Source organism: Hemicordylus capensis, chromosome 2 (genome assembly GCF_027244095.1).
Source record: "Hemicordylus capensis ecotype Gifberg chromosome 2, rHemCap1.1.pri, whole genome shotgun sequence".
NCBI lineage: Eukaryota > Metazoa > Chordata > Lepidosauria > Squamata > Cordylidae > Hemicordylus > Hemicordylus capensis.
Genome location: NC_069658.1, coordinates 274,015,953 through 274,042,067, shown reverse-complemented (window position 1 = coordinate 274,042,067; position 26,115 = coordinate 274,015,953). Strand labels below are relative to the sequence as shown.

The 26,115-nt window shown below is 41.3% G+C and overlaps 1 protein-coding gene and 1 long non-coding RNA gene across 4 annotated transcripts in view; one reads left to right on the top strand and one right to left on the bottom strand.

Annotated features, from left to right (window-relative positions):
• The window catches only part of LOC128345595 (uncharacterized), a 44,998-nt gene extending 38,664 nt beyond the window's left edge, over window positions 1-6,334 (bottom strand). Inside the window, exons 1-2 of the long non-coding RNA XR_008316533.1 lie at window positions 6,197-6,334; window positions 2,714-2,822 (exon numbers count right to left, since the gene is read on the bottom strand). This is a non-coding gene — a long non-coding RNA (uncharacterized LOC128345595). The remainder of the gene's footprint in view (window positions 1-2,713; window positions 2,823-6,196) is intronic.
• ADAMTS9 (ADAM metallopeptidase with thrombospondin type 1 motif 9) overlaps window positions 1-26,115 on the top strand; it is a 232,188-nt gene that overhangs the window by 196,159 nt on the left and 9,914 nt on the right. For all 3 annotated transcript variants that reach the window (XM_053297778.1, XM_053297777.1, XM_053297776.1), the window contains 9 exons: window positions 6,808-6,978; window positions 9,846-10,040; window positions 12,848-12,980; window positions 15,619-15,713; window positions 16,178-16,272; window positions 16,370-16,503; window positions 17,602-17,693; window positions 19,305-19,409; window positions 25,529-25,623. In XM_053297778.1, the coding sequence (XP_053153753.1) occupies window positions 6,808-6,978; window positions 9,846-10,040; window positions 12,848-12,980; window positions 15,619-15,713; window positions 16,178-16,272; window positions 16,370-16,503; window positions 17,602-17,693; window positions 19,305-19,409; window positions 25,529-25,618 (1,110 nt within the window). In that variant the 3' untranslated portion in view covers window positions 25,619-25,623. The remainder of the gene's footprint in view (window positions 1-6,807; window positions 6,979-9,845; window positions 10,041-12,847; window positions 12,981-15,618; window positions 15,714-16,177; window positions 16,273-16,369; window positions 16,504-17,601; window positions 17,694-19,304; window positions 19,410-25,528; window positions 25,624-26,115) is intronic.

Sequence of the window (26,115 nt, the reverse complement as noted above, 5' to 3'; positions counted from 1 at the left end):
CTGGCACTGAATAGGTTAGCCACCAACAAGGCATGTATAATAAGATCTCCCTCAGTGTGCTCTCCCCAGCATTGTGGATACTTCTGAGTTGGTGTTTGCTATATGATCTAGTCTAGCCACAGAAAAAGCCATGCTATGAACAAAGGCATTTCCAGTATGTTTACCAAGTATCCAATGCCGTAAGATATAAGTATTACCACAAAGGTAAATGTAATTAATGTGATTTCTGACAGAAATATTACATACTAGACCCAGTAGGAATTAAAACAACGTCAAAATTTACTTGAGCCTTGTTGGGTTATCAGCTGTCTGTGTGGGCTAAATCCTGCATTAGAGTATTTCATTTGGCAACAGAGGCTGCAAAACGGACACACAGCCATGGATAAATCCCAGCTAAATAATCCAAATAGTCATTTAGGCAGTCACTGAGTAAAGTTTTAAGGATACACCAGGGTGTTTTTTTAAAAAACTATTAATGTCTGTGAATGGATCTACTAATTAAAACAGAAAGCTTAATTTTCAGAAGATAAAATGCAGAACATTTTTTTTAATGGGATGTGTTTGAGTTATCCAATATAAAGTTGACAGTAGAAGCAGTAGCCTTAACTAGGGATGTGCAAAAAACCAGCAGACGGCCGGTTCAGCAGGCGGGATGGGAGTGTTACCTTTAAGGAGCAGAAAGGGTGCTCTTACACCCTATTCCATCCCACTGCGTCCCGTCCCCCCCGCGCGCCACTGGCACTGTGCTCAAAATCTGACGTACCGGCCACTTCCGGTCTGACGCTGACCGGGGCGGAAAGAGAGTACGCTGCCACCCCGCACCAGAAATTTTGAGCACAGCGCCAATGGGGGTGGGAGAGAGCACCCTCCCTGCTCCTTAAAGGTAAACCTCTCCACTGCCAAACTGGCTGGACTGGTTCAGAGGTCTCGAGAAGAACCTCCGAACCGGTTCGTGCACATCCCTAGCTTTAACTACTGCCATCTATGGAAGATGTTTATTATAATAATTATTATTATAATTATTAAAACTTTTATACCGCCCTTCCAAAAGGCTCAGGGTGGTTTACATTAAAACACCATTAAAATCAGTTAATAATTAAAACAAAAATTATAAAGCATAAAACAATGATTAACAATTAAAAACATCATAAAACAAAACAATTTTTAAAAAAGTTTTTAAAAGCTGAGAAAGCCTGGTTGAAGAGATGTGTTTTCAGGTGTTTTCTGAAAATTGCCAGAGATGGGGAGGATCGTATCTCAGCAGGGAGCGCATTCCACAATCTCGGGGCAGCAGCCGAGAAGGCCCGTCTCTGTGTAGCCACCAAACGAGTTGGTGGCAACTGGAGACGGATCTCCTCAAGTGACCTCAATGGCCGGTAGGGCTCATAGCGAAGAAGACGCTCTCTTAAATACCCTGGGCCTAAGCCGTTTAGGGCTTTATAAGTTATAACTAGCACTTTGTATTTTGCCCGGAAACCTATTGGCAGCCAGTGTAACTCCATCAACAAAGGAGTAATGTGGTCTCTCCGAGATGACCCAGAGACCAACCTGGCTGCCAGTTTACCAGTTTTTCACCAGTATAATCCATTATGGATTATACACAGAAGAGAAGACACAAGGACAAATTTGTTCTAATATGATAGCATTTTTATATAACTCATAAATGTTAGCAAATTCATCACCTTAAAGACTAATAAACTGATGCTGGCATGAGTATTCATGCACTAGCTGCAACAGCCTAACAAGTGTCTCTCTCTGGAAGGTATAAATGCTAGATTGTATTCTTCAAATGCAATTCATGCTTCATTTTACTTTAGCCTTTACTTTTGCCTTTTCTAGAAAGCAACTTTTTGTGCTTTTGTGATTACTTGATAGCAAATGGGTATTGTGAAGTATAGCCAGTAAATTAATCCCAAACATGGGACCCATTTGGAGATGCTTGGGCAAACTCTAGAAGGTGAAGCAAAATTGCTTACATAACATCTATCTAAAATGCTAAATAGTTTTAAATAAATACTTTTAAGCACCTTTTAAAAAGATTTCTCCATAGCCTGATAAAAATGGGGTGGGAATTAGCACTTGGGAAAAGCTCATGAGGAAAAGGACTCAAGAGGCATTAGGCGGGGGCGGGGGCAATGGAGACTAGCTTATCATTATTCAAAAGCAGGAAACAGGGATATCAGAAAAGGTTATCAGTATTTATGATTTGAGACAGCATGGCATTTCTTAATATTGGCCTACAAACTCAGTGTTTCACAGCAGTTTAGTCAAAAATTGCTAACTTTGGAAAGGAAGCCTGTGTGCAAATAAACACTCTCATTCTATTGTCCAGCCATTCCTGTGTTTTGTAAATAGTATTCTAGACATATATGTCAGACATTGGTGGAGTTATGGTGCGTGCGTGTGGTTTTTTAAAACTTGGGGATTGTGCATGTGCAGTGGGTGCTTCACATGGAACCAATCACTGGAACCAATCGATGAAAAGTACACATCAATAAGTGTGAGAGATACACAGACAAATAATGTTTTGAACTCGGTTAGTAGGATGCTGTGTTCCACTCCCCACCCCCATATAATCTGTCACTGTGAAGGCACCTTTGCCTACTCTGCTGTGTGGCATGTTCTGCTGAGGGTGTCAAGTATGTAGCATATCATGCTTTTAATATCTATACTTATTATATGTTCAAAATTGCCTAAAATACACTTATCCCACCTTTTTGGCGGTAGACTTGTTTGTTCAGCTCTTCAGTGATAGGGAGAAAATGAAATGTAAAAAGCAAGCACGATCCCAACTTCTTCAAAATCTGAGAGAGTAGCATTCTCTAAGAGAGAAGAAAGAATATTCAAGGCTGAGGCATGAGCTCCCTTCTCATTCCCTCTCTCACCATGAGCTTGTCCTTGATTTGCCACAATATATTAGCAGTATCAAAGTTCACCACACAGAGGACAAAATAGTTTACTTCATCAGATTCCTCCATCATAATGTAGGCCATGAGGAGAGTTTTCAAAGGAAAAGACACATGTTGCCTTCTTTCTACTAGCTTAAAGTCCAAAGATGCTGTCCTTGCATATAATGAGAAGTGAAAATCAATAGAAACCCCAAGGGAACATCTATTCCACTGGTGTAAAATTGCATGACTTGAGCAGTGCTGCAGTAGCGGGAACCAACTCAGAATCCACTATCTCTCTGACAGTATCAGCTAAGTAAGGAACAAAGAAAGATATGAACTTGCATTGTTAGTCTCCAGCAAGATCCCCCATTCAAAGAAGAATGTGAGGTAGGAATCGCAGTGTAAATGTAACATATCAAAATTAGTTCAGGTAATACATTTACTACTTTAAAAGTAGGTCACCAGATAGCATGCATTTGCAGAACTTACCAAATTGGAGTAATGAGCTCCCAAAGCTGCTCCTGCCCTGCCTTTCTCTCTCTCTCTCTCTCTCTCTCTCTCTCAATCTCTCTCTTTCTGTTTCCTCACCATTTTGTTATAACTTTCCACGCCTGGAAAGCATTAGATACCCCTCCCCCACACACACTGCCAACCCTTTTGTGGGAGGTGAATGTTGGAGGGTCACGCTGGTTTTCTAAAGCTTTCCAGGCTCCCCCTGTGCTGCTTGTGTGTGCGTCTGTGCCTATGCTCTGTAAATCTCAAACATGTGATGAAACAGACTACAGTACAAGGAATGTTAAAATTATGTTAAAACCCTAACATCTTCCTCATAAATAATTGCTAATTAAATGATAGCCCAGCTCTTTTATATTATTTACACTTGGTCTCTTTCCCAGTCTTTTTTTCTTCTCTTTTCTTTAAACTGATGGGACACCAGAAGCAAAAAAATTAAAATCATTTTTCCTGCCATAGAAATTGCTTGCACTATTTAGTTCTTGAAATGAGGCACAGCCCGAATTGAGCCTACTAGTAGTAAATGCAAACTGATATAAAAGGCCTGTTTAAGAAGAAGTTAAAATCTCATTAATACTTAAACTTGAACTTCTGTCCCTTTCCAGTTTAGTTTTCCCTAAATTTGTTTACAGTCCTTGTGGCATTCCAATGTACTCACTGTGCTGTACTTAATTAGAAATAGAATGGGATGACTTTCTATATGGGGCTACCCTTGAAGGTAGCCAGGAAATTTCAGCTGGTCAAAATGTGGGAAGCTAGTTGTAAACAACGGCTCCCCACAGGTTCAACTGTACATCTTGTCAGTACTGAAAGAACTGTACTAGTTATCAGTTTGTCTCTGGTCTTCATTCAAAGTACTAGTTATGACCTTTACAGCCTTAAACCACTTGAGCCTACTTATTTAAAGGAATACCATTTCTTAACAAGGTCCTGGAGCAGATAGCCACAATCCAACTCTCGGTAGTCTTAGATGAGAGTGATTATTGTGATCTATGGATACAGCATGGAATCAGACCTGGCTATGGGACTGAAACTGCCTTGGTCACCTTATGAATGATCTATACCAGGAAAGAGACAGAAGATGTGCAATCCTGTTAATTCTGCAGTATCTCTCAGCAGCTTTCTATACCATTAACCATAGTATCCTTCTGGGAAGATTCTCAGGATTGGGGCTGGAAGCACTGTTTCACAGTAACTTCAGCCCTACTTAGAGGGTCAATACCAGAGACTGGTTGTGGGGAACCAATGTTCCTCATGTAGTTTTTGACATCTTCATAACCTGCTGGGAGATATCATGCAGAGGTTTGGGCAAAAATGGCACACTGCTCTATTTCTCATTCTGGCTGTTCAGTCCTGGGGAGGCAATGGAAACCCTGAACCTCCTTGGAGGCAATTTTGGAAGATGTCAGATGTTTATCCAGACAGATTGGATAGAAGATTATGACCTGTTCTGGATGGGAGTTGCACTTCCAAAAAAACTAACTTCATGTCTTTGATGCACTTCTGGACCTGGCTTTGTCCCTGTATGCCCTGGGAACAATTGAGGCCAGAGCACCTTTCACCTTGATTGTTTGGCAGGTACCAGAGACAGGTCCTTATCATTGGTGGCCCCACAATTTGGGGGCTCTAAAGTGATCTGAGTGGTCTGCACGGCTCCTTCACTTGAAAGCTGTAAGAAAGCTGATGACCATTTCTGTTTAGAAAGGCCTATTCTCTTTATGTTTGCTCTTATGTTTTGTTATTGAATGTGTGATTTTATTATTGGCTATTTTTATTGTTGCTATTTGTGATTGTTTAGCAAAGCACCAAGCAAGCTGCCCACTCCAGTTACGAGGTAGTGCAGAGCCTTATTGTTTCAGTTAGTGAAGGACGAGCATAGAGATTGCAGTGCAGTATAAAGTAAATAAGATGTAAATAAGTACATTTGAGCTAGGAAAGACCTACCCTAACTATGAGCTACTTAATGACTAGAAAGGGGGAGAGAGAGAGATGCTCCCATCTGCTCTCCAAAAAAAAAGTAGAACTGACTCTCTACAGGAAATACCTGAGGAGTCAAGGCAGGAGTCATAGATTAGAGGGAAAGCAGGGACAGGTAAGGGGCCCCTCACTAATTACCTCTACTCCCAATGCCCCTAGTGGTCATAAGGATAGTTGGTGTGAAAGGTCAATGTACTGGAACTCCATCTCCAACATTTATTATTGTTGATTTTATGGCATTGAGGGTGCTCTCACATGAAGCCTAACCCTGGCTAGGGATGCCCAGCCCAAATTAGGCTGTGTGTGAGAACCTCCGGTATCGGGCCTGATCCCAGCAGGCCAGCACCGCCAAGCCCTACTGTTAGCCAAGGTTAAGGGAGTGAGAGCTCCCTTATCCCCGGCTATCTGCTCGTGTGTTCACTGGGGCTATGTTAGCCCCAGCGGACACATAGATGGGTACCCCAGTGCAACACACGTGTCACTGTGGATGCATGGAGGCCGGGACAAAAAGTCCCGGTCTCAGATCAATCTGCCCTTCTCTGCAATGCACAGAGCAGGGCTTATCATGAGGGAGTGTGCTACACACTCCCACCAACAAAACAAGGAACATCTAGGAGGAAGGCAAGGTTTGCAGAGCCTTCCCCTGCCTGCCTACCCACCCACCCGCCCAGGAGGTTGTGTGAACAACCTCATTGTTTTATTGTTACACTATTAGCATTTAATTAGTTGATTTGTAAACCACTTCCAGTTTTATTAAAGCTAGGATAAAATATATATTAAACAAATAACAGCATGCAATGAAACATAAAACTTACCTGCAGCTCATTCAGGTCAAAAGTAACCACATAATGCAAGCCATTTTTATCTTTTCCAAGTCTGTTTCTACCTTTCCATCACTCTTCTTAAGCTTTATTTTGTCTCTGCCATCCTGTATTTATTACTTTTATTCCAAGTTGTTATCTTCAGCCTGGCTGTGCTGGAGGCTGGCAGAAGGATAGTGTCATGAAAACATATGTTAGTATGAAGTTGCACAGTAATATAATACAATAGCAGCACTCGTGGCTGTTTGTTAAATCATTTATAGGTCCCCAAAGTTGCTTACAACTGTAATACAAAATATAAAAATAATAAAAACATAAAAAGGTGAAATGCCTATTGAATAATATTTAATGAATAATTGTATGCTTCCATTTAAGCTTAACTCTTTACTCTCATCAAGGGAAGTGATCTAGTCTTAATCCACTTCATAGCTCCAGGCCAGATAAAGGTAAATGGAAAAGAAATCAATAAATGTTTTAAAAAACATTAGAGATTTCCCTAATGGGCCACACTTGTATCTTCATCCTACCTTTTGTTACTTCCCCTAACTGCATTGGTGCAGCCAAATAGCCACCAACTTCTCTAGCTGATCTCTTTGTCTTGACAGTGCAGCAAAACATGTGGTGACGGGTCCAGATATCGCAAAGTGATCTGCGTGGATCAAAATATGCAGGAAGTCAACAGTGTCCACTGTAATCCGAGCAAGAGGCCATCTGACATTGAGAGTTGCAACTTGCCGCCCTGTGAATACATCTGGATTACAGGGGACTGGTCAGAGGTATGTGTGTTAAACTTGAAGGAAAGCAGAAGAGGGATTTGTAGTTCAGTTTTTAAAAAAAAAAATCCATTCAGAATGCTAAGAATAATCAATGCAAAACAGACATATTTTAACAATGATTCATGATTTTTCTTAAGGGCAGATGTACGAGGTTCTGAGGTATGTATGTGTTTGTATTAGATTTGTGTATGGCCCAAAATGTCGAGTTCTGACCCAAAAGACAAATTGTGAGGAGAGGCTGATCAGAACACTAACATATCTGTAGGACCCCCTCCCAACCCACCACCCACCCTGCTCAGAGGGTCCTACTCAGGGTCCTAGAAGAAAAGCTGTCCTACTAGGTGCCTAAGCAGCTCAGCTGCTTCTGGGATTTCCTGAACTACTCAGAAACCTAGTAAGACAGCTAAAGTGCGGGGGCGGGTGTCATTTTTAAAAATGGTGTTCTGAAACAACATCAAGGAGTTTCCTGGAAGTTTTGACTGTTGGAGTCTCCCTGCTGTCATTGCAGAACTCCTTCCAACAATACCCAGCAGGGGCATGTTGGCTGTGACATTTCTGGCAGACCAACATGACTGCACAGTCCTTAGATATATGTATTTGTTGGCTGGTTTGTTTGCCAGTAAGAGAGGAAAGTATGCATTAAAGCACAATGCAGAGAGAGGTTAGTTGAAAAGGCATACTCCCAAGCAGCCCATGAAAGGAGGGAATTCCATTACTGTGTTGCCACTGAGAATGCCCTTGCCATTCAAACATGCTTAATAGACGATATTGTGAAGAGGCCATATTATTAAAAGGTTGCAGCGAAACATAGCGAGAGACTCAAAGGGCTTGAAATTCAAAATTCAGAATCTTTCAAGAAGAAGAATTTCTCCCAAATAGAATTTTCAAAAAATATTTCAAAACAATTTCATCACTAAGCCATTGGGGCTTTTACAGGTCAGATTGGCATTTCCCCCCTACAGTCTTGAGGATTAGAAACAGAACAATTTAGGACTTATGTTTGGCTGGAAAAGCTTGTCTCCCTATCTGACAATGATTACATGATGCTCAAGAAACAATACAAGCCTTTGAAGAAATCTGGGTAGCATTTCTGGAGTGCTTTGGTGACCCTAAGGAATGTACCAATGAAAATTTGTTTTCTAGGGCAAATAGCAGCTAGGGTGTATGTGATCTGGACTGGATCATTGTGGGGAAATGGTTAAAATTCCCCATGCCAGGGCTCCAATTCTTATTTTAACCCACCAATCTGCGAGAGTTAAAAAAACAGGCATTTGTAAAAAAAAAAGAAGAAGAAGAAGAAGAAGAAGAAGCATTTACCCTCCAAGCTCATGCAGTTTGGTACTAATGCAGGCATATGTATATGCAGGTCAGGCTGTGGGTGGGAAGTGATATAAGAAAGGATTATAATTAGCTTCATATATTTTGTATTTAATAAATATGCCCATAATTTGCCCAACTGTTGTGGAAACTAAAAAAATTTAAAAAACAACAATATGAACTAAGACGAGGATTTAGTTCTAAGACTAAGAACTAAAAATGCTGACAGATGAAAATAACCATTTGTTCTCATAAATATAAGAATCAGATCTATAATTTTTCAACAAATCTGAGCTGGCATTTCTGCCCCACAACACTAAGCATATATGCCAGAAGAAATCAACTACTTTCCATTGCCGCCAGAGCTGAGCATAGAAGGAAACAGACTGATCCTGGCCTATTCCTTCTGCATCATATGAAAGAGCATTTCACACTTGGAAGAGCCGCAAAGGAAAATGACAGTGCTATTGCTGACCTAGCAGAAAAGGGGACAATAAAGAGCAGAATGGAGCTACATTGTAAAAAGGAAATGCATGCCAATATATGGCTTAGCAAAGAGTTGAGAAGGTCCAACTGAGTATTCCACATTTATATGAGGGTACTGGTATTCCCTATTCCCCAAATATCATGAATGGCGATGAGTGGTATGTGCCGTAAATATGAAGGAGAGCCAACTTACTTAAGCATTTAAATGCAGCAGCCTCATTGCTACCCTGTCAAGGCTGTCTTTGAAGTTGTGCAGCAGCCCTAGTGCATCCTTGGCATTGGCAGGGTCCTGTGCATCATGTTGCCCAGTGGAACTGACTTCCAGATAAATAAGGATTTTCTTTCTGTGTGTTTCTCAATATATGTGGCCAATTCTGGGCAAGCAAAATGAAGCCTTTCATTAGTCTACTATCCAGTTGTTCCTAACATGATCACTCTCTTCTCATAAAGTTTCATAGGCCTTTAGCTAGTAGATGATGATGCTGTTCTCACAAGCAGCCAATACTGGGCTAGGGTGGCTAAGCCCAGGCTTGGCTGCCCGTGAGAACCCACGGGAGCCAACCAGCTCTTGGCAGTGCCTCGGCAGCAAACCCACCAAAGAAGTCTGCCTCTTAAATGGGGATCCGGGAGCGAGTGCTCCCTTAGCCACATTTCCTTGACCACCTGTCAGTACTGGTTGCTTTTAGCCAGTGCTGACACACTAACATATACCCGCCCTTCACTGGGCTAATCTCCACAATGTACCATGCACTTGCGTGGTGCATTGTGGGATTTCCAGGTGCCTCCGTAGCTCTGCACTCCCTGGGGCAGTTGCAGATCGTTTGAGTGTGTGATGTATGTGCCCAGACAGTCCTCAGCTATCGTCTGTGGAGAGGGTAGGCTTCTGCAGCCTTCCACACTACCCACCTTCCACCCCACCTGCCTGGTCATGAGAACAACCTCAAAAGATGAATGAGTGGCTTGGATTTATTTGGGTGTTGTTCTTTTCATTCTCCCCTTTGTCAAAAGTTTAATTTGTGCATCTATGTATAGCATTGCCAAAATACCATATTTTTTTCCCCTAGTGCTCCGTGACATGTGGTAATGGCTACAAGCAAAGGCTGGTGTCTTGCAGTGAAATTTACACTGGGAAGGACCATTATGAGTATGGTTATCAGAATACAGTCAACTGTCCGGGTACACAGCCACCAAGTGTGCACTCATGCTATCTTGGTGAATGCCCAGTATTGGCATCATGGAGAGTTGGAAATTGGGGAAGTGTATGTTTCTAAACTTATTCTTCTGTATTATTTATTATTAATTGTAATGTGTAGCCCATTTTATCCTCAGGACACATAATAGGCAAATATAGAAAAAGATTATTCTTTGTCTACCTGCCCCCACCCCAAAAAACCCTACCTAAAATAGGCAAAAAGAATGGGGCGTGGGATTTAAAAAAAACAAACCTCATACTACATCTAGTTTTATAACTATCTCTCTGTTCCTAAAGCAACTTTCAAACTCTTCACCTTTTAGCATACCACCCTACCTTGACCTCTTACATCCTTCTTTGATGGATACTGTCAGACCCTGAGCCTGATCCAGCAGGGCTGTTCTTACTGAACACTGTCCCATGAAAGTAACCCTCACACCACCCATTTTTCTTCACCTAATCTATCTGCTGCTGTCAATCAGTGCCTCGTACGGTGGACACTAGTACTGGTGGTACCTGTGGCAAAAGAATCATTTGACTTGCTTACCCATAAATAGAACCTAACATTTTTTTCCCCATCCATGCTTGATCTGAATGCAAAATTGCAAATTTTACTAATGGCACATAAGGAGATCTTTTTGGTCACAACATTTATCTGACCCCGTGTCTGCATTAAGGGAGCCCACCCACCCCCTCCAGTGTGTTATTTTTGCCAATATTCTTCCTCCCTATCCATAAGGAAGAACAGTCCAATTCTTTGGCAATTGAGGGACTGAATGAAGAAGGAAGAGCATAGCAAGACTAAATAAACTAGAGTTGATCAAAGTATGTTTAGACCATGGTAGCCTTATTGTGTGGTCTTATTGTGTGGTCCTGTGTTGCTAGGAGCAATGGAATTTCACTACTGGAAAAATCAAATCCCACTTTCAGGGTCACATACAATCTTTCTTTCATTTTAACACTAACCCTTCACAACCCAGTACTTCTATATCCTGTCTCCATATAATCTGATGCCATGAAGCCTTATGGATAGGCATATACTCCCCATTAGCTGCCCCTGCTAATGGAAATCAAGGGAGTTCTGTGGTGCTAGCAGAGGGGAAATGCTTGACAAACAAGCAGAAGGTTGCCGGTTCGAATGACTATGGGAAACACCTACATTGGGCAGCAGCGATATAGGAAGATGCTGAAAGGCATCATCTCTTACTGCACGGGAGGAGGCAATGGTAAACCCCTCCTGTATTTTACCAGAGACAACCAGAAGGCTCTGTGGGTGCCAGGAAATCAACTTGATGGCACACTTTACTTAGCAGAGGGTACAAACAGCTTTCAGGAACCTCTAGCATTTGTTGTTTACAAAAGGATCTAGGTTTGCTATGACCAATTGTTTGCATTTGGACACAATAAGAAAATCCATCCTATATGAACTTAAGGAAAGAACTTTTCCAACATCATCTCATGTTTCAGACTTGCAGAATGAATTTTTCACCTGACACATGTCGTTGAGTATAGCTTTTTGTTGTATATCTTTGCTGGTGGAAATAAATTCAGTCCACTGTACTGAACAAATAGAATAATTGTCTGTGGCAATGCTTACTCCTAAGTCCTACTGTCCTAGAGGCAGAGGTGATCTTAGGACTTGTGGGCTTCAGATTTCCATTGTTCTGAAGGCCACAAGGGAGATCAGCACAATGGATTTGCAGGCTCCTGGTGCCTATGTCAGCAGGTGGGGCTGCTTGAGGTCTTCCACTGACTGTTGAGGAGCCCAGTGGGAAGTATGTTCTATTGTGTCACAACTAACAGGGGCTTGGTAGGTAATTTTTGAAGACTTCAGATGAGGGAACTGCTTCAGAACAATTAGTAGGTTTGCAGACAGGTCGATGATGGTGAAATGGACTGCAAGGAATGCTAAGATGCCAGAGTTTTGCTAGGTTACATTGTAGCCATCAGCTCTTGGGAGCACTTTATTGAAGATGTCCAAATTGATGCCGTCATAGTCAGCATAGAAATGGATTTAAGTCACATGTTGCTTGTACCTCCACAAGGCTATCTATACTGTAAGGTAGCTTTACAGCAGTAAGGCTCACTATGGAGACTTTTTAAATAATGGACAACATATTTTCCCATTATTAAGTGCCATCTCAGGCCCAAGATGTTTACCTAGAAGCTGGGGTATGATTGTACCAGCTAGGGTTTTCTTATTATGTCCCCAAACATACTACAAACAGCTAGTGCATGTTATCCTGATACCTGCTCTTGCTTATTCAGTCTCTGATATGCAGTTTGCTGTTGGGTTTCTTTACAGGAAAGTCAGTGGTAGTTTAAAGAGGTACTAGCTTTTCTACAATGTTCATTTCTTTCAAACAGCACACTGCTGCACCTAAGTAGCTACATCAATATGCCTGCGATCAAACAAACCTGTTTGTGAACACACACGCAGTTATGTGCGGCTTCTAGCACTGAGCAGGAACATCAGCTTACTGCTTGAAAAATATTCCTTCCCCCCCACCTCCCCCCCCCCTTTTTATTTTTACTGCTCTAAGCCTTAAAGGGCACACAGCTATCTGTACACATTACTTGGCCTTAGTATATTTTTGCTTATATAATTATCATCATTATCTTCATCCTGATGAACAGAACATGCAAAGGGTAATCTTGGGATAAAGAAAAACAAAGACATCCAAAAATAATAATAAATGCAAAACAGCAGGTATTGGCATGAGCAATACCCTTCTAGCCATTAATTTAAATTAAACTTGCTTTTAGTAATTGTGCTAACATCCTCTACACCCTTTCTAATGAGACATACACAGCTTTTTAGTGTCAAGAATTTGGTTGTGTCAAGAACTGACCTTGGTTTTCTTTGTTTTCTAGTGCTCAGTGACTTGTGGAACTGGGATAATGCACCGGTCAGTTCAGTGCCTTACAAATGATGACCAAGTGAGCACTTTGTGCCTTGATGATTTGAAACCTGAAGAAAGAAGAACATGCCACAATACTCATGACTGTGAGGATCTTTCCCAATTATTTTTAAAACCTGGGATTTCCCCTGAATGCTATGGTAGTATCAATCCAACCCCAGTACATCTATATCCTGTCTCCATATAATGGATGCCATGAAGCCTTTTGGATAGACCTAGAAGCTCTTCTCACAGTAAGTGAGAAGAGCTTCTGATGGGTCTGCAGGGAGAGCAGGCTTAGCCCACTCTCCCTGCAGATGAGCAGCCTCCAAGCCCTGGGCAGCCAGATCAGCCACCCACACGACCGCCGGCTCCGTGATAGAGCCGGTGGAGGCTGTGGGGATTGGGGGCCTCCCAGCCTCCAGACATTCAAGAATGCCCCTCGTGAGTGTGCAGGGCATTCTGGAGAGACTCCCGAGGCTGGGAGGCTGGCTGCAGCCTCCCGGTCGGGGGTCTACTCGTATGTTGCCGTGCACCATGGCAGCACACGAGCAAAAAAAATGAGGTTAACAGAGTGCTCACTCCATTAATCTCCTTTAAGGGGAGGGGGAATTAGTCGGGCTAGCTGACTTGGAAACACCGGGCTCTCCTGCGAGCCTGATGGTTCCAACAATCAGTAGAAAGCAGGCTAGGTTCCCTTAGCCTGCTTTCTACTGATCATGAGAAGAACTTTATATACTCCCATTAGCTGCCCCTGCTAATGGAAATCAAGGGATCTCTCTGGTGCTAGAGGAGGGTACAAACAGCTTTCAGGAACTAAACACATTTTAAAAACCAAAGGTTCACAAAATGTCAGGAAATTGTTGCAAGAGATGGGAGTAGCCTTACTGGTGTTCCTCTCCTCCCCTGCTCACCTGCAACTAGATGATTATTTCTCTGTTTGAGTGGCTTCTTTTATTTAAAAAAAACATTTAAAAGAATTAAATTAAAAGATCACAAAATAGTGCAGGTATAGGGGAATAGGAACTATATTACTAATCATAAATAATGTCACAGCCCCAATCCAATAGGGTGTATTGATTTGCACAACTATTCCACACAGTATGCAGGGCCCTTTCTGATGTACCATCACAGTGTGAGAGCCATTACAGGTCAGCACCTTTCTGCATTCTAAATGTAATGTTAGAAGGCATGTTGGAGGAGTCCCCACACACCAGTGTCCTCTTTCCCAGGAACTGGAGCAGTGCTGGTTTGAGAAGAAGACATGTCTGATCTACTTCTATATAATTGGAGCTTCTGACAGTAGGTTACTCAGTTGATATGCTGGTTGGCAAAGTGATCACATTTGGGGTCCCAAGGCATGATGCAGCAATCTTGTTGAAGCTAAGCAAGTTTGAGCTGATCAGTGAGTGCCTCAGTGGGAGACCACCTGAGAACCCCATATACCTGCCTTGAGTTTCATGGAGGAAAAGAAAGATATACATGTAATAAATAAAATTTCCCAGCAGTAAGATGTTGTAGTAGGAAAACACAATATGCCCACAACACAGTTTACAACTTTAGGGGAAATGCCTGAATTCTTTGCAACAAATTAGCAGCAACTACAGTCTCCAAATATATGGTATACATTCTACAAAATGTTCACAAAAATTGTGTATAATTTCTGTCTCTAAGTCAACCTGAAATTCCCAAAATTCTTGTGAAATAATGGATGTCAGTGGCACAAAATGTTTTTAGAACTTATATTAGCAAAGGAAGAGAGTAACTTCCCATATCCACACTAGATGAATATAAAGTTCAACTCAAATATTCTGCTATTATTTATTGATTAGAAATTGATAAGCTGGTGAAGCAATACACATATTTAAGGTGACTCCCAAGTACTCCTTTAAGATCTTCAAATTTATTACATAAAAACAGATGGCAATACCTTGTAAAAACAGTGTTAAAAATCTTGTTAAAAGCATAGTAAATATTGACTAAATATCTGATGTTGAGGCTGTTCACACCAGCAGAGGAAACCAGGCTAAGGGAGCCCAGTCTGGTTTCCCCCGCATGTGTGAACTGCCAGGAGCCGCACGGCTCATGGTGGCTAGCCCATCTAACCCACCCACCCCCAATTAAATGAGGTTAGTGGAGTGCGCGTTCCGCTAGCCCCGTTCAGATCATGCATCACCACAGCGCCTCAACTCACAAGGAAACCCCTGACTGGGAGGCTACAGCAAACCTCCCGATGTCAGGGGTCTCCCCAGAATGCCCCATGCACTCACGTAGGGCATTATGGGGCTTCCGGGGGCTGGGCAGCCCCCAATCCCCGCCACCCCTATCCACTCCAGGACAGAGTCAGTAATCATCTGGGCGGATGTTCCAGCCACTTCGGGTGGGCTAGCCGCTCATGTGCGGGAAGAACGGGCTTGACCCGCTCTCCCCACTAAACATCATCTGGCTCTCCACACTACTTGTATGGAGAGCCTTGTTGCGTTATCTCAGAACTCCTCCTGTGCTGTGTTTAGATGGCATTCCTAAAACTGGTTTTCTTTTTCTTTTTGAACTTTCAGTATGCTTCCAAGCCAGTCTAGAAGGTTGTTGGTTTTAGAAACATAGAATAGATGAAAGTATATATTTTGTTAGAATAGTCAACTATCTAGAAGTTTTGCAGTGTGAAATTTTGAAAAATAAGTATTAAAAAGGTATGTCATGTATTCATAGTGTTGTCACTTAGTACCTAAAACTTCTTTATTTTAGGTGAATTACCAACAAGCTGCAAGGAAGTAAAACGGCTCAAAGTTATAACCGAAGATGGAGAATATTACCTTAAGGTTCAAGGAAGGCTCTTAAAGGTGTGTATCAAACACCGCATGCATTTTATAGAATTCTAGGACTACCTGGGACCTTGAGAAACTGATTATTTTAGAGATGGCCTCTCTACACATTTTCACAGGAACTAAAATAAATTCAGAGTGCTCTTGCTTCTAGAGTTGGAATTTCATCTTCAGTAAATTGCAAGCAGGATATTCCAAATGGGGAACGTCTTGTCACTAGAAGAACCTGGTTCTTCTAGTCCATCAGACTTTAAGAAAAAGATGCAAGATCTATTTTTTGTGTGGTTAATCCTTTGAGATATAATAATATACAAACACCTTGAGAACAACTTGCATACATTGTGGTTTTTTAAACTATAAATCATAATTAATGTTGTTCTCTTGTGACTTCTGCCTTTGTGTTTTCCATCTTTTGATTTCATAGTTGTGCAGTTAGCAGCTAGTATTAGGTGTTTGATGAAATTGTGGCCTGTTTCTCCCAGATATATTGTGCTGGCATGGAATCTGACAGACCAAAAGAATACATGACTCTCGTTAATGGTGATGCGGAGAATTTCTCTGAAGTGTACAGCTACAGGTAAGAAAATGAGCCATTCTGTATTTGATGCTTTGTTTTCTGTTCCTGCTGTTATATTTCCTGTCATGAGTAGAAAAGGGACTTTCTTTTGATTCAGATTACATAACCCGACCGAATGTCCATATAATGGGAGCAGAAGAGAAGATTGCCAGTGTAGGAAAGATTACACAGCAGCCGGGTTTTCTGCCTTCAGCAAAGTAAGGCTGGACCTGAACACTATGCAAATAATAAGTGAGTAACAACAGGGCTTTACCATCAAAGTACGTTTGTGTGTGAACTTTTTCATGTAAAACTAAGCAATCAAGTGAGTAATGCCCTTGCATTCTCTGGGTTAAAATGTTAAGCTATGCTACTCTTTATTTGAAGGATAGCGTAGTTTAAAACCATTATAATGAGTTTCTCTTTAGTTAAGTTTTTTTTTAAATGTACCCTTACTGTTGCTCTGAATTCTTCCACCCTGTTGCATATTCAGCTTGTCATATCTTCAGAGAAGCCCCACCTCCACCCCATGAACTCAGATACAAAGGTACCATGCTCAATGTTGCCCTGCAAATTCTGCTTCATGTGTGACTCCCATTTTGTCCTGTTGCAGGATACACTATCAGGGTGAAGGGACTGTGGTCTCCCCAGAGTTCCCTTTACATTCAAGCTCAACCGGAATGCTTGGAAGGTAGAAAGCAGCAGTACTTGCTTGGCAGAAAAAAATACACTTTAGCAACATTGCCATCGCTTATTTTTATTTTAGCCAGAGCTGGCCTAGAGACAATTTCTTCTGAAAAGCTCTTGAAAGGTGAAAATGGGATTTGAATTTGGCCAAAGGGAGTTATTTTCTTAGGCCTTATGCACTATGGGAGTAAATCCAAAGCACATTTATGCCATTCCCAACATGACTTCAGGAGAAACATTCTGAACACAACTCTTTGCTCCACTCCCAGGCCAATCCTGATGCAGAACCTTATGCTGGGGGGAAATAAGAGACAGGCCAGCAGGGGTGGGTGGGGAGAGAGAGAGACTTCCAGCAATGTCTTAGTATATTTGTATCAATAAAAAGTTCTGGTTAAAAATTGGTGCCCTGTATATTTAGGATACCTCTGTCTTTTAGAATAATAGGTCTCCTGCAGAATGATTCCTTGATTTTATTATGTATACTTTTTTTTATTTTGCCGATTCACACATTTAATTGACATCATTGTTGTTCAGAGAAGACCCCAGTGTATAAAGACAGATGAACTATATTAAATAAGGATCAAATAACTGTGATTTTTCTTTTTCCTTCCCCCACTGCACCATTCCCTTTGTCTCTTTGCTTTTACCAAATATTTTTCACAGCTACCGATTTACAGTTTGCACATACACTTGATGGACGACCTGTTCCTTTTGCCACTGCTGGGGATTGCTACAGTGCAGCCAAGTGCCCACAGGTATCTTGCCAATAATAATTCTCAAAATGTGAATACAATGCCAGTATTGTATGAATTACTCTTGACTGAAACAGTCATACTCCAACCACTATCATATTTGGCCCTTCCTGAACTGCTACTTTCTTTTGTCAGCACATTTGTATTATTTTAAAAACAATAATTGGGGAAATAATTAGAAATCAGTGGTTGACATCTAGATTAACATTGGGCATGCAGAATAACCTTTCATGCACACAATGGGAGAGAGGTAATTTTCACCAATTCTCCTTTCCTTCTGTATCCCTCTGCGTCTCTCAAAAATTTGTCCCTGAGGGTCCTGCAGCCCTCCGGGACATATTTTTGAGAGGCACAGTGGGCTGCAGAACCAAGGGATGGTTGTTTGAAATCACCTCCTCTGTTGCATATGCAAAACATTCAGCATGCACATTGTTAGAGGGTCAGTGACATGTTTCCTAGTCTGGAGTACGAGGTGCGCTCCAGACTCTAAGGACTCAGATGCAACAGTTTTTGTGCAGGAGTTGCATGAGGGTTCCCATAGCCTTCCCAGAGTCCCTTGAGGAATACACACTCTGTCAGCTGTTGATTTGTTTGGACTGGGATATAAGGCCATCACAATTACTTTACTCTTCTAGGGATTTGTGTTAGCTATACCTTGAACTTTAAAGCAGCTATTTTAGTTTAAAAGCCTTTGAACTGAGAGAGAGAGAAAAAACGCTGCTTTTTGAAGCTAGAGAAGCTTGCATAAAGCAAGAAGATAGACTTATCATGGTCACATTAACTTGACATGCTGTGTGGCATATTGATTAAGCATTGGACTAGGACTAAAGAGACCTATAGGTTCAAATTTCCACTCAACTATAAAGTTTACTCAACTATAACGTTTGCTGTGTGACCTTGAGTCAGTCACGATATTTCATTCTAACCTAATTTACAGGGTTGTTGTGGGAATAAAAGTGAGGGGAGAGTGAACCCTTTATGCCACCCTGAACTTCTTGGAGGAAGCGCAGGATAGAAATGTAACTCATCATACCTTAGGTGTGATATTACTTCTGTGCATCTAAGGAAAACATGACCTATGAAGATAGGTCTGAAATAAAAATGTTTGGATTTCATTTTAACAAACAAAAGTGAGACTCAGAGAAAGTTACAAAACAGAAAGGTCCTGCCCAGGTTTAGAAGAACAGAAGAAAGAAAAGGAGTCAAATGTAGAGAAGAGCCAAGTCTGGTTTTCCCTGAGCATCACAACGCAGAACTTACTAGGCAAAGGGCAAGAATGCCCTCAGCTGGCAATCTACAGTAAAGCAGCCTTTCACTGGAAAGCTGCAAATGAGAAGAAATGCTTAATCTCACTCCTGCTGTGATTTGTACAGTATGTGCTAATCACTATGAGGGTTTGGAACAATTGAAAACATTGCCGGGGAGATCTTGTTAGAATAATGACACTGTGGCTTGTTACATGGGGGCTTGCAGTATTGGAGAGGAACACCTTTCAGAATTAGATTTTCTTTCTCACTCCCTCTTTCCTTTTTTTGGCAAGCATATATTTTGTTGTTTAGCAGTTATATCAGAAAGTATGTCTGATAAGATTCATCTTCTTTACACATTTTTTAGGGGCGTTTTAGCATCAACCTCTCTGGAACTGGCCTCTCGGTAACACAAGCATCGAAATGGCTTTCCCAGGGGAATTATGCCGTTTCAGAAATTATAAAATCACCAGTAAGGAAAACTATCTTGTTCTGTCCGAATGAAACATTACACCTGTTAACCTGCCACTTCTAATTGCAGTGTACTTCCTTACATCTCGTAAATATTCTCCTTCTAATCATGGGGGGTGGGGATCAAAATAACCTCTTGAAATCAAATGTAAGTCATAAGAACTGTGAAGCATGGTCTGTAATTGGTGGATTTGGAGCTGCAGATTGGAGTAAATTCAACTTGATCTGTATTATTGCAATTAATTAGTGGGTCTGCTTAACCGTGAAGCTAAAAACACTGAGCACAGTGGTGCAGACACTTCTTTAATTAGTTGTCTGAGTCCTCAGGAAGTATGCAGTAGGGAGCCTGTTCAAACAGTGCTACTGAGCATAATAAAGTACTAAAGAGCTTACCTTTTCTAGTGCCTCTGGTTCTTAACCTAAAATTCTACTTTCCCCTTATCACCCAACCCCACCCACATTCTCTGTTGGATTTCAGACACGATATGTGCAGGAGTACTTACGTTAGCATGTTGTTGTTTGTACAACAGTATTTGTTGTACAGTATTTACTGTACTACTTCTTAGCCTGCAAATCTCTTTGCAATTCTTGCATCATCTATCCTTACAACAACCCACCTAATGGAGTAGGCTAAGCCTAGAGATTGTCCGTTGCAAGACCACTCAGTAAATCACTGATAAGCATGAAGTTAGTGTAGATCTCACATATCTTAACTAGCTCAAGGTAACTCACAGCATTTCTTGTCTGAAAAGCTTCCAAAGGTTAGTTGCGGCAGAAACAGTAGTCTTGTGACACCTTAAACCATTAGATTTATTGGGGTATAAGCTTTCATGGACTACAGTTCACTCTTCAGATGCATGCAGGGTATCATGTGTGTGTGTGTGTGTGTGTGCCCACACACAAGTGCACAAAAAGGGTGCAGAAAAAGTTTCATGAAGGATGAAAAGAAATAAGGAATGGAAGGAAGGACAAGTCATCAAGGACAAATATGAACAAGTAGTCAAGACTTTTAGGGAAAGTGACTGACATCCTGACTAATGAAACACATGTGTAAGTAGGGTGCGTAAGCACACAGTAGCACCCCTCATGCAACGCCCTAGGAATGTAGCTGTAATTGAGTGGATGGGTTTAAAGTACCCAGTCCCCCAGCTCCACCCCTCCCTATTTTCATGATTATCTCCCTCACTCTGAGGGGATGCCTGATAGCAGGGCAAACACGGGCCCCCTCTCCCTAGCAACGTCCCTGCAATGCCCCCTTCCCTGTTGCACTCCCCATGCTGCAGAAGTGCTTAGTAAAGGGTCAGAGAAGTGTTTCTGACCTTAATAAGTGCTTCCAAAGCATGGGGAGTGTTCCAGGTTCCTAGGCCTTTTGCAGAACAGTGTGAACACAGGAGGACGGGGGAATTTGAGGGAGGGGTGCTACTGTGTGCCCACACACCCTACTTACATGTGCCCTTATCTCTTTTTTGATCAGGTTATTAGGTTGTAGGAGTGTTGTGTATATAAATTATCTTGATTGCAGCAAAGCATCTGACAAAGTTCCACATTATAATTTGGTTAGCAATCTGGTCAAATATACAGCTATAACAAACCTTTTCAACAAAACTTCCCGAAGCGGTTTACATAGATATAAGTAAATAAATAAATAAAATGGCCCCCTGTCCCCAAAGGGCTCACAATCTAAAAAAGCAACATAAGATGGACACCTGCCACAACCACTGGAGGGATGCTGTGTTGGGGATGGATAGGGCCAGTTGCACTCCCCGTGCTCAATAAAAATAATCACCACTTTAAAAATTCCCCCTTGGTCAGTTAGCAGGGGACTAGCCTAAATATAGGCTAGACGGTAATACCATCAGGTGGATTTACAATTGGTTGAAAAACAGTACTCAAAGAGTGTTCATCAGTAGCCAAACAGGAAGGAAGTTTTGAATGAGGTGCCACAGGGTTCTGTCTTAGGCCCATTACACTTCAGCATGTTTACCAATAACTTATATGAAGGAGTGGAGGCAATGCTAATCAAATTTGCAGATGACAAAAAACTGGGAGAGAAAGCTCTCAGGAAAAAATTCAAAATGACCTTGACAGGACGGAAAACTGGGATGAAACTAGCAAAATTAAACTCAACAGAAACAAGTGCAGAATTCTGCTCGGGTGAAAAAAATAAAATAAAAGGCATAGGGATAGGAGAGCGTGGCCTGGGCTGGCAGTAGCACATATGAAAAAATTTCAAGATTGGAGCTGATAAGCTGAAAATGAGTTAGCATAGTGATGCAGCTTCAAAAAAGAATCTTAATCATTTTAGAAGAATTTTAGGTTACATTACAATACATAGAACTAGTTCAGTCATTTTTATGTCAGATGTCAATAAATCTGAGATCCCCTAAATGTCTTTTCTTTTCTTTTTTCTTTTTTCTTTTTTGCAGCAAGGATCTGGGATCAATAAAAATGAGTTCACATGACATGCTCCATGGGAATGTGCATGGTTTGGGGATCTCAGATTTACTGGCAATCTGACATTAAAATGATCCCGTGAACCAGCCCATGGTTTCCAGGTCACAAGAAATAATCACTCCATTTTATTCTGCACTAAGCAGACCTCATATGAAGTACTGTGTCTAGATCTGGATGCCACAGGTTAAGAATGATGTAGACAAACTGGAACAGGTTCAGAGCAGGGCAACAAAAATGATGAGGGAAATAAGTCCTTTGAGAAAAGGAAATGGATATGTTTGGCTATACATAACTGGGTGTGTTTAGCCTCCCTAGGAAGGGAGACACATCATAACACTCTTCAAATACCTGAAGGGTTGTTTCAGTATAGGAGGAGAAAGACTTGTTCTCTGCTGCCCCAGAGAACAACATTAGATCTAATGGGCTCAAGTTATAGGAGTACTGATTTCAGCTGATTGTTATGAGAAACTTTCTAAAGATAAGAGTAGTTTAACAATATAACCAATTACTTAGGGGTGGGTGGGCTCTCCCTTCCTGGAGTTCTTTAAGCAGAGATTGGACAGCCATCTGTCAGGGATGCTCTAGCTCTGGATTTTATGCATTGAGCAGGGAGTTGAACTAGATGGCCTGCAATGCTCCCTTCAGCTCTCATATTCTATTATGTTACCTATGCCAGCTGAGGATGTGTTAACACACAGTGCATCTGATGAAGTCCATGAAAATTTAAGCTTCAATAAGTTACTTTGTATATAAAGAGCCACGAGGTTTTTCATTGTTTTTGTCTGAACAGGGATCTGAACCTTTCTAGGTTACCACATAAGAGCAGCCCTGCTGGATCAGGCCCAAGGCCCATTTAGTCCAGAATCCTGTTTCACACAGTGGCCCACCAAATGCCTCTGAGAAGCACACAGACAAGAGGTGAGGGCATGCCCTCACTCTTGCTGATGCTCCCCTGCAACTAGTATTAAGAGAAATCTTGCCTCTGAGGCTAGAGATGATCTATAGCTCTCAGACTAGTAGCCATTGATGGACCTGTCCTCCATGAATTTATCTAAACCCTTCTTAAAGCCATCCAGGTTGTTGGCTGTCACCACATCTTGTAGCAGAGAATTGCATAGGTAAATTATGCACTGTCTGAAAAAGTACTTCCTTTTGTCAGTCCTAAATTTCTTAGCAATCAGTTTCATGAGAAGACCCTGTTTCTGTGTTAAGCGAGAGGGAGAAAAATTTCTCTCTATCAAATTTATCCACACCATGCATTATTTTATAGACTTCTGTCATGTCTCCTCTCAGTCATCTTTTTTTCTAAATGAAAAAGCCCCAGGTGTTGTAGCCTTGCCTCATAAGGAAGGTGCTCTGAGCCCTTGATCATCTTGGTTGCCCTCTTCTGCACCTTTTCCAGTTCTACAATGTACTTCTCAAGATATAGTGACTAGAATTGCACATAGTACTCCAAATGTGGCTGCACCATAGTTTTGTATAAGGGAATTATAATATTAGCAGTTTTATTTTCAAACCCCTTCCTAAGGATTCCAAGCATGGAATTGGCCATTTTCACACCTGCTGCACATTGAGTCAGTACTTTCAACGAGCTGTCCACCATGACCCCAAGATCCCTCTCTAGTCACTCACAGAAAGCTCAGAACCCATCAGTGTATATGTGAAGTTGAGGTTTTTTGCACCAATATGTATCACTTTACACTTGTACTCATTTGAAATTGAACTGCATTTGCCATCTTGTTGCCCTCTCCACTAATTTCGAGAGATCATTTTGGTGCTCCTCGCAATCTTTTTTGGATCTCACTACCCTAAATAGTTTGGTGTCATCTGCAAATTTGGCCACTTTGCTGCTTACCCCAACTTCTAGATCATTTATGAACAAGTTATAGAGCACTGGTCCCAGTACTGATCCCTGGGGGACCCCACTTCTTACTTCTCTCCATTTAGAGTTTGATTGATTGATTAAGTGCCATCAAGTGTTAACTCTTAGCAACCACATAGATAGATTCTCTCCAGGTCCTTTAGAGAACTGTTCATTTATTCCTACCCATATCCTGTCCTTCAACCAGTTACCAATCCACATATGTATTTGTCCCTTTATCCCATGACTGCTAAGTTTTCTCAAGAGTCTTTGATGAGGAACCTTGTCAAATGCTTTTTTGAAAGTCCAAGTATACTATGTCAAGCAGGTCACCTTTATCCACATGCCTGTTGAGACTCTCAACGAACTCCAAAATGTTAATAAGGCAAGCTTTCCCTTTGCAGAAGTCATGCTGGTTCTCCTTCAGCGGGGTCTGTTCTTCTCTGTGTTTAACAGTTTTATCCTTGAGAATAAACCACATTGGCTTTCTTACCTAATTCTCAGAACCATTTTGAACACATCAAAAATTAATGCAAGAACTGGGCCTTATATTGTCAGGAATCAGATTTCTCTTCCATCTATTAGATTCTATACAGAATTCTAGATACACGAGACTAAAGAAGATGAGTGGTCCAGAGTATGTATGTGTTAATGGTTGCTGCACTGCAGTGGCACCCTCAGGCAAGAGAACTGCTGTTCTTGATTCACTCACAATCTCAACTGCCACCAGTAAAATACAGAAGACAAGACAACTGAAAATTAAAACCGTTTCACTTTCATCTTAAAAGGGACAGGGCAGACACAAGCTTTCACTAGTAAATTTGGAGCAGCAGAGATCAGTGTTGAACACAAAGATTGAGAAAATCCCACTTGACCAAATTAAAACAAAAGCTAAGAGGCAATCATTGTAGGGCACATCACTTCCCTGGATCACTGTCAGGCACAGCTCTTGAAGTTTAGGTGTCGGGAGAATAAGAGACCAAGAATGCTCATAGGAGTTGGTAACAGCATCACAGATCAATAGTATCAAGCATAGAAGGTTTGTATATTACAGCTTATCAACAACCAAAAGTACTGGGGAGTCTTACATTGCACTTGGTGCAACTTTGATATATTTTCATACTTCTGATTAGTACCTGAATGTAAAAGCATACAAAGGATGTGTAGCTGTGAGCTCTACAGGGAATGCAGAAGGGTTTACTGTGATCTTAGTCTGCCAGCACAGATTGCACTGGTCAGAGATCTAAAGTACGAACTATGGGAGGGAAAGAACATAGATAGATGTTAATTTATGTTAATTTATATTTGCTATTGTTGTTTCTGTTCATTAGTATGTTAGAACATTTATATATCTCAATATTAGGTATTGTTTTTCACTGCAAAAACACATTGACTGACATCCTCATTAACTGTTCAGAGGCACTGCATGCAAAGCTTCTCCAAGGTGTTAAGTAATCCAGAGTCCCACTAAGGGGAGAATTTTCTGAGGGCTGCATGATCCTCAGGGACATATTTAGGGCTATTAAAGAGCACTTCTGGGGTTGGCAAAAAATTGGCCCCCACCCACACAACAGGACTCTAAAATACCAAATGCTGTGGAGGTACATTGCACACAGTGCCTTTGCACCATTAAAGAGTATGTCAGTTGTTGGTTTTAAGTGAATATTTCTTCCATTTTTTTATTCCATTATTTTTATTCCATAATTTTTATTCCATAATTGCTTGCATATATTTTGGCTAAAGCAATTGCATTTCATGGGATATAATTATCACTTCTAAGAAATTCTTTATGGTTTTATCTATAGGATGGTACCAAAGTAATAGGGAAATGTGGTGGTTACTGTGGAAAATGTACACCATCATCTGGAACTGGCCTCGATGTCCAAGTATTGTAGCAATGGTAAGATCTAATCTGTGTGTTTTACTGCTATATAATAAATGTGTTTGAATTTTATTAGTACCCTGTACATTTCCTTGCAGTCAAGTTCCATTTGTTTCAATGAATTCTAAGTAAGCAGGCTTTGAATCACGAGCACACAGCCCAGCACTACAATGCATTGAAACAGCAAGTAGAATTGTACAGTTTAGTTTAGCAGTTCCAGCTCTAGCATTATGACATAATTGAACCTAGCTGCAACTTTCTTACCACAATGTGACACCAACCACTATGGCTCTTGTATTGTCCACACAAAGTGTAAAATTGAATTGAGATGGGCTAAGAAACTTACAAGGCAGTATCCTGGTGGCTGAAAATGTTGTGTGTTCAATAGTTGGTTTAACCATACAGTACCTTCCCTTTGTCATGTACTGGATCCTTCCTCCAGCTTTGGTCACATCATTTTCACTGCTACTCTTAGCACTCGCATCTGCAGTCATATTACTGAATTCCCTT